Source organism: Rutilus rutilus, assembly GCF_951802725.1.
Source record: "Rutilus rutilus genome assembly, chromosome: 3".
NCBI lineage: Eukaryota > Metazoa > Chordata > Actinopteri > Cypriniformes > Leuciscidae > Rutilus > Rutilus rutilus.
Window position 1 is genome coordinate 24,068,904 of NC_140211.1, and position 11,602 is coordinate 24,080,505.

The 11,602-nt window shown below is 39.3% G+C and overlaps 1 protein-coding gene across 9 annotated transcripts in view; it reads left to right on the forward strand.

Moving 5' to 3' along the window:
- fhod1 (formin homology 2 domain containing 1) overlaps positions 1-11,317 on the forward strand; it is a 57,623-nt gene extending 46,306 nt beyond the window's left edge. For all 9 annotated transcript variants that reach the window (XM_084403486.1, XM_084403487.1, XM_084403490.1 and 6 more), the window contains 10 exons: positions 534-1,438; positions 1,929-2,084; positions 2,203-2,385; positions 4,600-4,719; positions 5,763-5,924; positions 6,213-6,403; positions 6,576-6,768; positions 7,673-7,841; positions 8,836-9,009; positions 9,829-11,317. In XM_084403486.1, coding sequence (XP_084259612.1) covers positions 534-1,438; positions 1,929-2,084; positions 2,203-2,385; positions 4,600-4,719; positions 5,763-5,924; positions 6,213-6,403; positions 6,576-6,768; positions 7,673-7,841; positions 8,836-9,009; positions 9,829-9,908 — 2,333 coding nt within the window. In that variant the 3' untranslated portion in view covers positions 9,909-11,317. The remainder of the gene's footprint in view (positions 1-533; positions 1,439-1,928; positions 2,085-2,202; positions 2,386-4,599; positions 4,720-5,762; positions 5,925-6,212; positions 6,404-6,575; positions 6,769-7,672; positions 7,842-8,835; positions 9,010-9,828) is intronic.
- The last annotated feature ends 285 nt before the right edge of the window (positions 11,318-11,602 follow it).

Below are 11,602 nucleotides of genomic sequence, written 5' to 3' on the forward strand. Positions count from 1 at the left end.
GATGGTTACAGTGCTGTTAGAGCTAAAAAGAGTAACTGCTGTTAGTATGCACTGGGTTACTGAAGCAGAGGATGGTAGCGTGTGGGAACAACATGATCTGTGCTTGCACTGGGCATTTTGAAGGTAGGATGTCTCTTTAGCATGCTGCTATTATACTTCATCCTGTATATGGATCTGGAATGAAGATTACTGCTTGATTATAAATCCTAAATTCTAATGTGAAATTTTTTTAGATATATATTATCAGGAAACATTCCCAATCTCCCCCCCCAAAACGATGCATTTATTTGGCAAAACTTGCGAGACAATTTTCTATCGGCCTTTATAGAGGCCACAGATCCAACTATATAAAGCTATTATCGGCCGATAACGATCTGCGCCCGATCAATCTGAGCATCTCAACCGATACTGATATATAATAATCATACATTTCTTTTTTTTATATATTGGCCAGTAAGCTATATGGTACTGATATATTGTGCATTGCTAATATTTTCCCTTCAGCACTGAATGATTTGTTCATGTTCCTCTAGAGGGTGGTTTGCAGCGTCAGGGCAGTACAGCGGAACAGCACAGCACCCTCTCTAATGACAGGAAGTTCATGTTGGACATGCTCTACTCCAAAAACAACATCTCCTCTGGAGATCTAAAAAGTCCAAGTCTAGAAAGTGCACTAGAAGATCATGGGATCACCAGTATGGCCGGACGACTCTCCAGACTGCAGTCGTGCTCTTCTCAGCCCACAGAGGACACGTCCAGACAGGCAGAGCTGGAGAGCCTCGGAGGTACTGCTCAGGCCGCCCGCGCCAGGCTGGCAGAGGAACAAATGCTCAAGAAGCTGCGTCCACAGTACAGTATCGAAGCAGAGACTCATTCACAGAGTTTGGAGAAGACGATGATGACACCATTGTCCAGGGGTAATCAGGATGCCTGGGAGAAGCTGCAGCCCAGTTCCAGACCTCTGCGGATTAAAGATCTTGACTTCTCTGATCTGATGGAGGAGGAGGATATCGATGTGCTGGATATAGACACTTTTGACACCGCTTTGCCTAATGGAGTACTGTCACCCCCTCCTCCAGTGCCAGGACAGGGTTCTGCCCCCCCACCACCACCACCTCCTCCACCTCCTCCTCCTGGATGTGCTTCTCTGGCTCCACCCCCACCCCCTCCTCCTCCTCCTCCTCCTGGAGGTTTGAGTGTGCCCCCTCCTCCTCCAGGACTCCTTCCTCCATCCCCGTCTCAGGGGATTGATCCGGCTTTTCTAAAGAAACGGAAAACGGTCAAGCTGTTTTGGAAGGAGCTTAAGCAGCCCGACAGCCCCAGGAAGTGCAAGTTTGGGCGGGGCACAGTGTGGGCTTCGCTTGATAAGGTTGCAGTTGATACAGCTAAGCTGGAGCACCTGTTTGAGTCCAAGGGCAAGGAACTTCCAGTAGCAAAGGTGCGATTGGCGAACCTGTTTATTTTTTAGTGATCATTGTTTTATTCATTTATTTTATTCATTTATTTCCCCCTTTTTTTATTTTTTATTTTTATAAATTTGTATACAGATTGTAATCTTATACAGCAAAGGTACTGTATACAGTCTTATGGATCTTACACATACAGGTCAAGAAATACAAATAGAGCATATGTAACATGAAAAACAAAAATTATGCCAAACAACCCAAACTGGCAAACCTGTTTATGGCAAACATTTCGGTTTTACACAAAAATAGCAATTTCTTAATGTATTAAAAACTATTTTAACTCTTTTAAATTAATTATTAAAGCTGTTGTATTACCCAGAGATCAATGGTTGCCATTGAATGTATAGATGAGTTCATGTTAAAGCTACAGCTTTAGTCTTTTTTTACAGTAAGTGTGAGTGCATGCTATAAATTATTTAGGTTTGTTTCTGTAAATTGCATTTATTTCTCCTTTTCATACAGAAATGTGCTGAGGCCAAGAAAGCAGCAATTTCAGTGCTTGATCCTAAGAGAAGCAATGCCATCAACATCGGCATGACTGTTTTGCCTGCTGTACATGTCATCAAGAGTGCCATCCTCACCTTTGATGAGTTCGCCATCAGTAAAGAGGGAATTGAGGTAATGTAGCACTAGTATCCAACAGGGGGCAGTAGTAGCTCACGCATTTAGCATTCATTTTTTTCTATATTGAGAATAAATATTTTTGTCCATTTTTATTCTTCCCCTCTGCCTGTAGAAAATCCTGACCATGACTCCGACAGATGAAGAGAAACAGAAGATTCAGGAGGCACAGCTGGCCAACCCTGACGTACCGCTGGGTACAGCAGAGCAGTTCCTGCTCACTCTGTCCTCCATCAGTGGCCTTTCAGCCAGATTACAGCTTTGGGCCTTTAAACTGAACTATGAGACCCTGGAGAAGGTCAGAACTTTTTCCTAATGTTATACTCAATTTTTATTAAGAATGGAAATCCGGTTTGCTCCAATAGCTTGATCATAATAAAATTATTATTCAGCTAAGCAGTAACTACTGTATCCTAGACTAGTATTAATCTAGGTTATATCACACCATGCATATGTGATCATGTGGTAAAACATTTTTTTTTTTTTTTTTAAGTCTCATACTCACCAAGACTATATTTATTTGAACAAAAATAAGTACAAACAGTAATGCTGTGAAATATGTGAAAACCATTTTCTATTTTCATATTTTAAAATGTAATTCATTGTGATGCAAAGCTGAATTTTCAGCAACATTACTCCAGTCTTCAGTGTCACATGATCCTTCAGAAATCATTCTAATATGCTGATTTGCTCCAGAAACATTATTATTATTATTATTATTATTATTATCAGTGTTGAAAACAGCTTAATAATTGTGTAAATCTGCAGGATTCTTTGTTGAATATAAAGTTCAAAAGAGCAGCATTTATTTGACATGGAAATCTTTTGTAACATTATTAAACTATCACTTTTTTAATCAAATGAATGCATATACACTCACCTAAAGGATTATTAGGAACACCTGTTCAATTTCTCATTAATGCAATTATCTAATCAACCAATCACATGGCAGTTGCTTCAATGCATTTAGGGGTGTGGTCCTGGTCAAGACAATCTCCTGAACTCCAAACTGAATGTCAGAATGGGAAAGAAAGGTGATTTAAGCAATTTTGAGCGTGGCATGGTTGTTGGTGCCAGACGGGTCGGTCTGAGTATTTCACAATCTGCTCAGTTACTGGGATTTTCACGCACAACCATTTCTAGGGTTTACAAAGAATGGTGTGAAAAGGGAAAAACATCCAGTATGCGGCAGTCCTGTGGGCGAAAATGCCTTGTTGATGCTAGAGGTCAGAGGAGAATGGGCCGACTGATTCAAGCTGATAGAAGAGCAACTTTGACTGAAATAACCACTCGTTACAACCGAGGTATGCAGCAAAGCATTTGTGAAGCCACAACACGCACAACCTTGAGGCGGATGGGCTACAACAGCAGAAGACCCCACCGGGTACCACTCATCTCCACTACAAATAGGAAAAAGAGGCTACAATTTGTACGAGCTCACCAAAATTGGACAGTTGAAGACTGGAAAAATGTTGCCTGGTCTGATGAGTCTCGGTTTCTGTTGAGACATTCAGATGGTAGAGTCAGAATTTGGCGTAAACAGAATGAGAACATGGATCCATCATGCCTTGTTACCACTGTGCAGGCTGGTGGTGATGGTGTGGGGGATGTTTTCTTGGCACACTTTAGGCCCCTTAGTGCCAATTGGGCATCGTTTAAATGCCACGGCCTACCTGAGCATTGTTTCTGACCATGTCCATCCCTTTATGACCACCATGTACCCATCCTCTGATGGCTACTTCCAGCAGGATAATGCACCATGTCACAAAGCTCGAATCATTTCAAATTGGTTTCTTGAACATGACAATGAGTTCACTGTACTAAAATGGCCCCCACAGTCACCAGATCTCAACCCAATAGAGCATCTTTGGGATGTGGTGGAACGGGAGCTTCGTGCCCTGGATGTGCATCCCACAAATCTCCATCAACTGCAAGATGCTATCCTATCAATATGGGCCAACATTTCTAAAGAATGCTTTCAGCACCTTGTTGAATCAATGCCAGAATTAAGGCAGTTCTGAAGGCGAAAGGGGGTCAAACACAGTATTAGTATGGTGTTCCCTTTAGGTGAGTGTGTATAGTTCGTACTTTAAAGTCTGATTGGACAAGCTGCATTTGAAGCAGTTGTAAAATGCTGATAAACACATTTGATGCTGCGTTGCTTGGTAAACTTAAAGATCTACAGTTAAGATCTATTTTTATGATTAATAAATGTAACTATCTATAGAACACGTGTCTTTTGTCATATTGCTGGTATGACCATGTTGAGATTCTATTTATTGTTTTGACTTTCTTTATCCAATTTCAGACTTATTCACAGTCCTGTTTCAGTATTGCATTCTGACTGGTCGTTGAAAGAAACATTAATGGAATTTTGTAATTTAGGCTTTTTAAATTCAGTTATGTTGACCTGATTGGTAATGAATGTAGTGCGTTACCAATGAGACATTCATTTCCAAACATTCTTTCTCAGTCTGTCTCTTTTTCTATCCCTCACATATGAATGTTGCAGGAGATTGCAGAGCCTCTTTTTGACCTCAAACTGGGTATGGAACAACTTTCCAAGAACAAAACCTTCAAGCATATCCTCGCAACACTACTGGCCATTGGCAACTTCCTCAATAGCTCCAATGTAAGTGTTCCATCTCCTCCGCAGTCCTAGGAGCAGTGTTACATTTAAAGCACCTGTACTAAGGGCAGGTGCACTGGTCTGAAGCTTGATGGTCACATGTGATTAGTCAGAGCAGCCCTGTGATGATGCCTTAATCCTTTGCTGTTGCCTGTGGGAGATCAGATACGATTAAGACCCTGCATGACACATTTTCTATGCTGTAGTATATGACGACCTCTTGAACTCTACAAACATATGTGTATATTGTATTTAGGCTATACTACTATGCGTAGAACAAAGTCAAAATATATTTTCAACTTTACGGAATAGGTTACCCTCAAATTTGAAACTTCTTTCATCAATTCAGACTCCTTTTAAATGTACCATGAAATCAAAATGGACAAATCTTATTTTTTAATGGAATATTGCAGTATATATTTTAAATGATCACATCATTATTTTTATATATTTTTTAATTCATGTACCCTCATAATCTTTAATAAAAAATAACTTCCCCCTCCCATTTGCAGCAACATTTGTTTTTTGATGATGCTTACTGTGAGAGCGGGACAACCTGTCACTCACATGAGATCACAGCAAACCACAACGATCCAATCAATTCCCGATGGACAAAATCAAGTCCAGCCTTGCATTTTTTTTTTTTTTTTTATTCAGTGAGCTGTTTCACTTGGATATACATCCCAGTATAGAAGAAAATACTTATTTTTTATGCTACACTAAGAATAAAAGGCTTTCTGAACATCTCACATAATTTAATATTTGGGAACACTTTTCTTTCGTGAATCATTCATAAAATATGTCATCGGTTTTAATGGGGTCTTTACAGCACTACCACTTCTTTATCTTACGGTGCCATGTTCAAAACAAATCTGGACAGTTAGTAGTTAATAACTGTTCAGAACATGATGTACTTTCATTTGTGCCACTCAATTTAATGAGTAGCCATCTTAATATGCTTTTCCTCACAAATTGCCAACAAAGCCAATGTAGTCGTTCACTGAACATCACATGACTTTAATTAGCACTTCTCATCTCTCTTGCAGGCTAAGGGCTTTGAGCTCAGTTATTTGGAGAAGGTAACTGAGGTAAAGGACACAGTACACAGGCAGTCTCTGCTTCATCATACTTGCAATTTTGTGGTGGAAAATTACCCAGATACGACAGACCTTTACTCAGAGATCCCTGCTATTACACGCTCTGCTAAAGTATGTGCCTCAGACAATTCTTTATATGCATTTTTTATGTGATTTCTTTGTCGTGTTTGTTTTCCATCTTCATTAAATTATTATACATTATATTATTAATTTGTACAGAAATGTTCAATGCTATCCCCCTTTTAAGCTTTTATAGTAGTTTTTTTTTCTTGTAAAGGTTTTATTTCAGTGCACATGAGTTTCTTTTCTATTCTTTTTCTCCCATTGATGGTGACTATCCAAATAACCCTTTAAGATTCATTGTCATCATTTATCACTCCCTCCTTTCCTTTCCCACAGGTAGAGTTTGAGCAGTTGTCTGAAAACCTGATTCAGTTGGAGAGAAAATGCAAAGCCTCCTGGGACAACCTAAAAGTAGTGGCCAAACATGAAACGAAACCTAACTTGAAAAACAAAATGACAGAATTCCTGAAAGACTGTACTGAAAGGATCATCATCCTAAAAGTAGTGCACAGACGCATTATTAACAGGTAACACACACACACACACACACACACACACAAAAACCCACTGTAATCCATTAATTAAATAAAAAGATTCCAAATTCATTTGAATGCCGCCCTGTAAGTTGACAAGCTTGAATGATGACTGTGCCTCATTTGAGCATACAATATATTAAGTTCTACTTTCTCCACTTTGCAGGTTTCATTCCTTTCTGCTATACTTGGGCCAGCCCTCATACTCAGTGCGGGACACTAAAGTAACTCAGTTCTGTAAGATCATCAGTGAGTTTGCCCTGGAGTACCGCACCACTCGAGAGAGAGTCCTCACCCAGAAACGCAAACGTGCTGTCCACCGGGAGCGCACCAAAACCCGGGGCAAGATGATCACAGAGGTGTGGAATGAAAGCTCTTGAGAAGTATCATGCATTTAAAGCATACTTTGCCTACAGATCATGTATAGTTTAAACTGTGCAGTCATATGTTTAAACATACCTTGCAGAATCTGTAAAATTTTAGCTAGGATCATAAAAATTGCATATTGTTTTTTTATTTTATTTAGTACTGCCCTGACTTAGCCATTTTATATATCGGATGTTTACATATTCCTTATTCTGCGTGTCGTGTTTTTACGGGATAGTTGTTCATGATTCCCCCTGAGATTCCCCATTGTTCTTCAGAAAAATATTCCCCGTCCTGCACATTCTTTGGTTTTCCAGCATCTTCTGCATAGTTGAACCCTTTCCAGTAGTGATTATGATTTCAAGATCCATCTTTTCATAATGAGGACAGTTGAGGGACTGTACATAACTATTACAAAAGGTGCAAACGGTGTGTTTAAAAAAAAAAAATACAATGATCAGGGTAAATTGTACTTACATGTTTCCCAGAAGACAAAATAAATACCTTTTATATAGCTTTTAAATGGCAGTATTAAATGAAAATATATGATCCAAACATTCCATCCTTTCTGTGGGTGGAAATTATTATTATTTTTTTTCTTTCATTGCTAGAATTCCCAAGACCCAGATGGTGGTTCACCTCCAAACACTATAAAGCATTTAGCCAGCCCATCTCGACACAGGGCCATGGACACTTTTCTCAGTTGTCCTCCCTCTTACGACGGCCCTTATCGACATTATGCCACAAATGTTATCAATAGAGCTTAACTGTTATTGAACCCAGATCATGGCTATTTCATGGCCCCGTCCACAACCCCACTGTATCACCCTCAGCCGTCAAGTAGATTGAGACAAACCATTACCAGTAACTAATTATACTCTCTGAATCTTTTCACAGACAGAGAAGTTTTCTGGAGCAGTTCCACAGCCGTCTCTGGAGGACAGCCTATCCCCGGTTTCTTCAACAATAGAATCAGAGCCAGCCCAAGAGGAGCATGAGAACATGAAAAACCTGCTAATCACCAACAACGACAACAGCATGCTGCGCAGGAGCCGTGGTGTACGAAGTAAGAGAACACAACGCTGCATATCCAGGGAATAAGCTAGAGTTAGCTGTTTAGACCAGTGACAGTCCTGCTGTTGCCCAACCTTCCTGTGGAATTTAGTTACATCCCTCCTCTAACACACCTGCTTTAGAAACGTTCATTAGCTGATCTTCAGAAGCAGAACTGAGGACTCACTGAGTTTCAATCACAATAAGTTTAGTTGCCCAACACCGATGATGCTCGGTGTCTTAACATTTTTTTTTTTTTTTATTGAAATAAAAACTCATTTAAAAAAAAAAAAGTATTACCACGGCAATGATTTGTGAAGTCCAGCCCAGACTAAAGGACAATTTGATTTAATTAATTAATTTGTTGTTATAATTCTTATTTATTTATTAATTCATTAATTAATTTTTTGGGGGGTCCTTTATAGAGCTTCTTACCACTGGTGGTGACACTCCTCCAATTTCACCAACCCTTCAGTGGAGTGATGAAGGTATAGAGTTTGGAGCATGGATGTGTGCAAAGATAAAGCACTTGTGCAGCTTTCAATGTATGATAAAGCTTTTGTAATTAATGAAAGCATTAAGGTTGGCTCATTTGATCTCACAGAGGGGCCTTGTGACTCTGACTGCTCTCCTACTTCACCAGTAGAGAGCCAATCAGCACAGGATGATGATGATGATGAAGGTAGAGCTACTGCACAGGCTGCATGGAGTGGGTTAGCTCAACTAACAGATTTATTATGGACTAAATAGTAGCCTAAATAATTATGTATTTTTGAAGTGATTGTAGAGGGCTAACTGTCAAGACAGACATGAGGATTCCAACTTCACACCCAACACTGTATTTGCCTGAATCTATTAACTTTTTACAAATGATTGATTTTCATCAGCTTGCCAAGATGTAGTACCACTGCCTCACTCATTTTAACGCTTCCCTTGAAGGATCTTGGACCTGTTTCTATTGTAATTAAGCAAAGATTTGATTGATCTGTTGTACTATTTCTACACAGGTTTAGGCAGGGTTAGCGCACCCATGTCTGTAGCCAAAGAGGACAGCGCCAGCTCACAGGATGATGCCACAGATGAGATCATGGATCGTCTGTTTAAGTCTGTCACCCAGAATCCCACAGAGAGGGCGTCTAGTCCAAAAACACGGAAACGTTCGCGGCTTAACAGAAAGTCATGTGAGTACATTTTAACTGTCAACGCGTTTTTTATTTGTTTTTTTGACCACTGAACTTCATAACCAGTTCTGAAAGTTGTTTTAGCCCTAAACCTGGGGGATGAGATTAAGGATTTAGTCACTGTTTGCATTCAACACTATCTGTATCCAAAACACAATGTAATCTGGCTTCTACCATTGCTTGGCTTTCAAAAGCCCCTAAATCTCCCAGTCAGATCCATATCGTGCCACCTCTTTACTTCTGCTTGTACCGGATTGAACTGCTAGACATCTCAGAATTTGTACACCACAAAGAGCCTTTTGTAGGGCACATTCTTGCAACTGTGCTTTTAAAAAAGGAGAGCGAAAGCACACAAACCTCCAAACCTGAAAAGCCTTTTAGGTTTATTTATATTACTCTGAAGTGCTTTACAGTATGTCTTAATGTGCAGTCACATTTATAGCTGTTCAGCGGATTTTCACATGTAAAATCCAGTAATTTGAGTAAAAATCCATGTGGTCATTTTACATAAAGGCAAGGGCGAAAGATTTTTGCACGCCTAACTTCACAACGGTTTCAAGTGAATTTGCTATGTTGACCAAAAGAAAGCTGCTTGGTTTGAAAGTCACTTCTGTGTGAGCGGTGCTTCATACATTGCTACATTATTGACAATAGACAGTGGACCATTTTTGGCAAATTCGCTAACGTGTTCACACCTTCACAGTTCCAGATCATTGTTTCCAGTCTTTATACGTGTGCAAGTGGCATTATATGGATTGTCTGACATTGAGTTGCGTGTTTTATTTTACAGTATAACGTAATGTGCATTGTGTGTTGCAGTGCGGAGGACTCTAAAGAGTGGGCTAAGTGTGGATGTGGTGCAGGCCCTTGGCCTCGGCAGTCCTAACGGGAAGGTCTGAAGCTGTAGGTTTCTGGCTGTGGAAAACTCTTGCAAGGCCATGAGGAGAGCTGTATTCGTGATGGGAAGAACTGCGATAACAAAGGGATCTTCACTGAAGACAGTTTGTGGGATGCCTGCATCTAATTCTGTCTGCCAATCTGAACAATTCAGTGGATGAATCATGTGCTTCCAGTTGAAACAAACAGCTGCGTTACTGTACAAATACCTGAAATGTGTGCATGATATCCATTAGACACAATATGATTTGATTGGTACAAACTTTATTTGCATAGTATTAAACACCAGCCTACGTTTACTGATGAAGAATAAATGTAAATGTAAAGTGCGAAATATTTTTAGCAGATGGACATATATTATTTTGTATAGAGACTTTTGCATAGATTGGAGAACAATTTAACAGTCAAAGACATGTATTTAAGGGTTTGAAAGATTTTAAGTTAAAACTGCATTTTTAAAGACAATTCTTATACTTTTGTCATATCTGTTGTGATGGCTCAGCTCAAGGTTAGGATTGTGGAAGCCAGTAACTGAGATCAGTGCAATAGGGTAACTCAAACACACTGGTTTCCTGGGCCCATTAATGAAGCCGGATCCTGGATTAAACTGCACTGTTAGTAATGATTCGCCATTAAAAAACTCCTTAGTCTTGGACAAGGTTTAATTTGTGTCTGGAAAGCTGAACCATGTGCACCTGGATAGTGTTCAACTGAATATCCTGACTACCAAGGAGATCTTGATTAGAGAGGACATAAACTAGGTCACATGTTTGTTTATCTTTTATTTATCACAGCGCTTTCTTGATAGGTTTGTGGATTCTACAACACAGTCGTGTATTCTCTGCTGTATCACATTTCTGTCCTGATATTTATTAACGTGCTCCTAGTCGAGAGAAAGGTGGGAGATTATGTTTTCAACCATTATTTCACACTTTAAGTTTTCGACGTGTTAGTCTCACCCTTTTAGTTATTCCATTGTTATGGTGTTATAAAATATGTGCATGGACCACTCTCTTTTGTTAAAGAGAAATGTTGCGTTAAAAAGCAAAACATTTTATCTTGCCCTTTATTACTGTTACAAGCACATATTTTAAGGATTTTCTTGGTATTGCTGTTTTTGCACAGGGGTTTATGCTGTAAGAATTTAGAGTCACTATGAGTCACTCTGTTGTTTTATGTATGACCTTATTACCTGTCTGCATGAGTGCATGTGTTCTTCACTCTGAATGTATCACTATTAGCGTGTCCCCGTCACTACTCTCGACACCTGCACAAATAAAGTTTGTTTGCAAAGAAATGTTAAGTACAGTACTTCTAAAGTTAGATATTGTATTCTGATTCAGAATTGTTTTACAAAGACATGTTGGCCTACAGTTCTCTGTTTAAAATTAAAAATAAATGTTTTATTAGACCTTTTGTTTTTATTCTTTATTTGCTTAGTGCCACAGTCAAACCATCTAGGACAGATGTTTTGACCTCCTGTGGGCGCATCTGTCAATTTATTTGACGGCTTCTTTTAGTGATCTATTAATTTGAATATACAGCTTAAATAACTGCATCGACTTGTTGATTATTCTGATATATAACTAGCTATATATTTCTCATTTATGTCCTTTTTCATTGCATGGCACATAAAAATAGGCTGATAACACGAGTTTTGGGTGCACACTGTCTGGTTTGATGAGGATGATGAGTT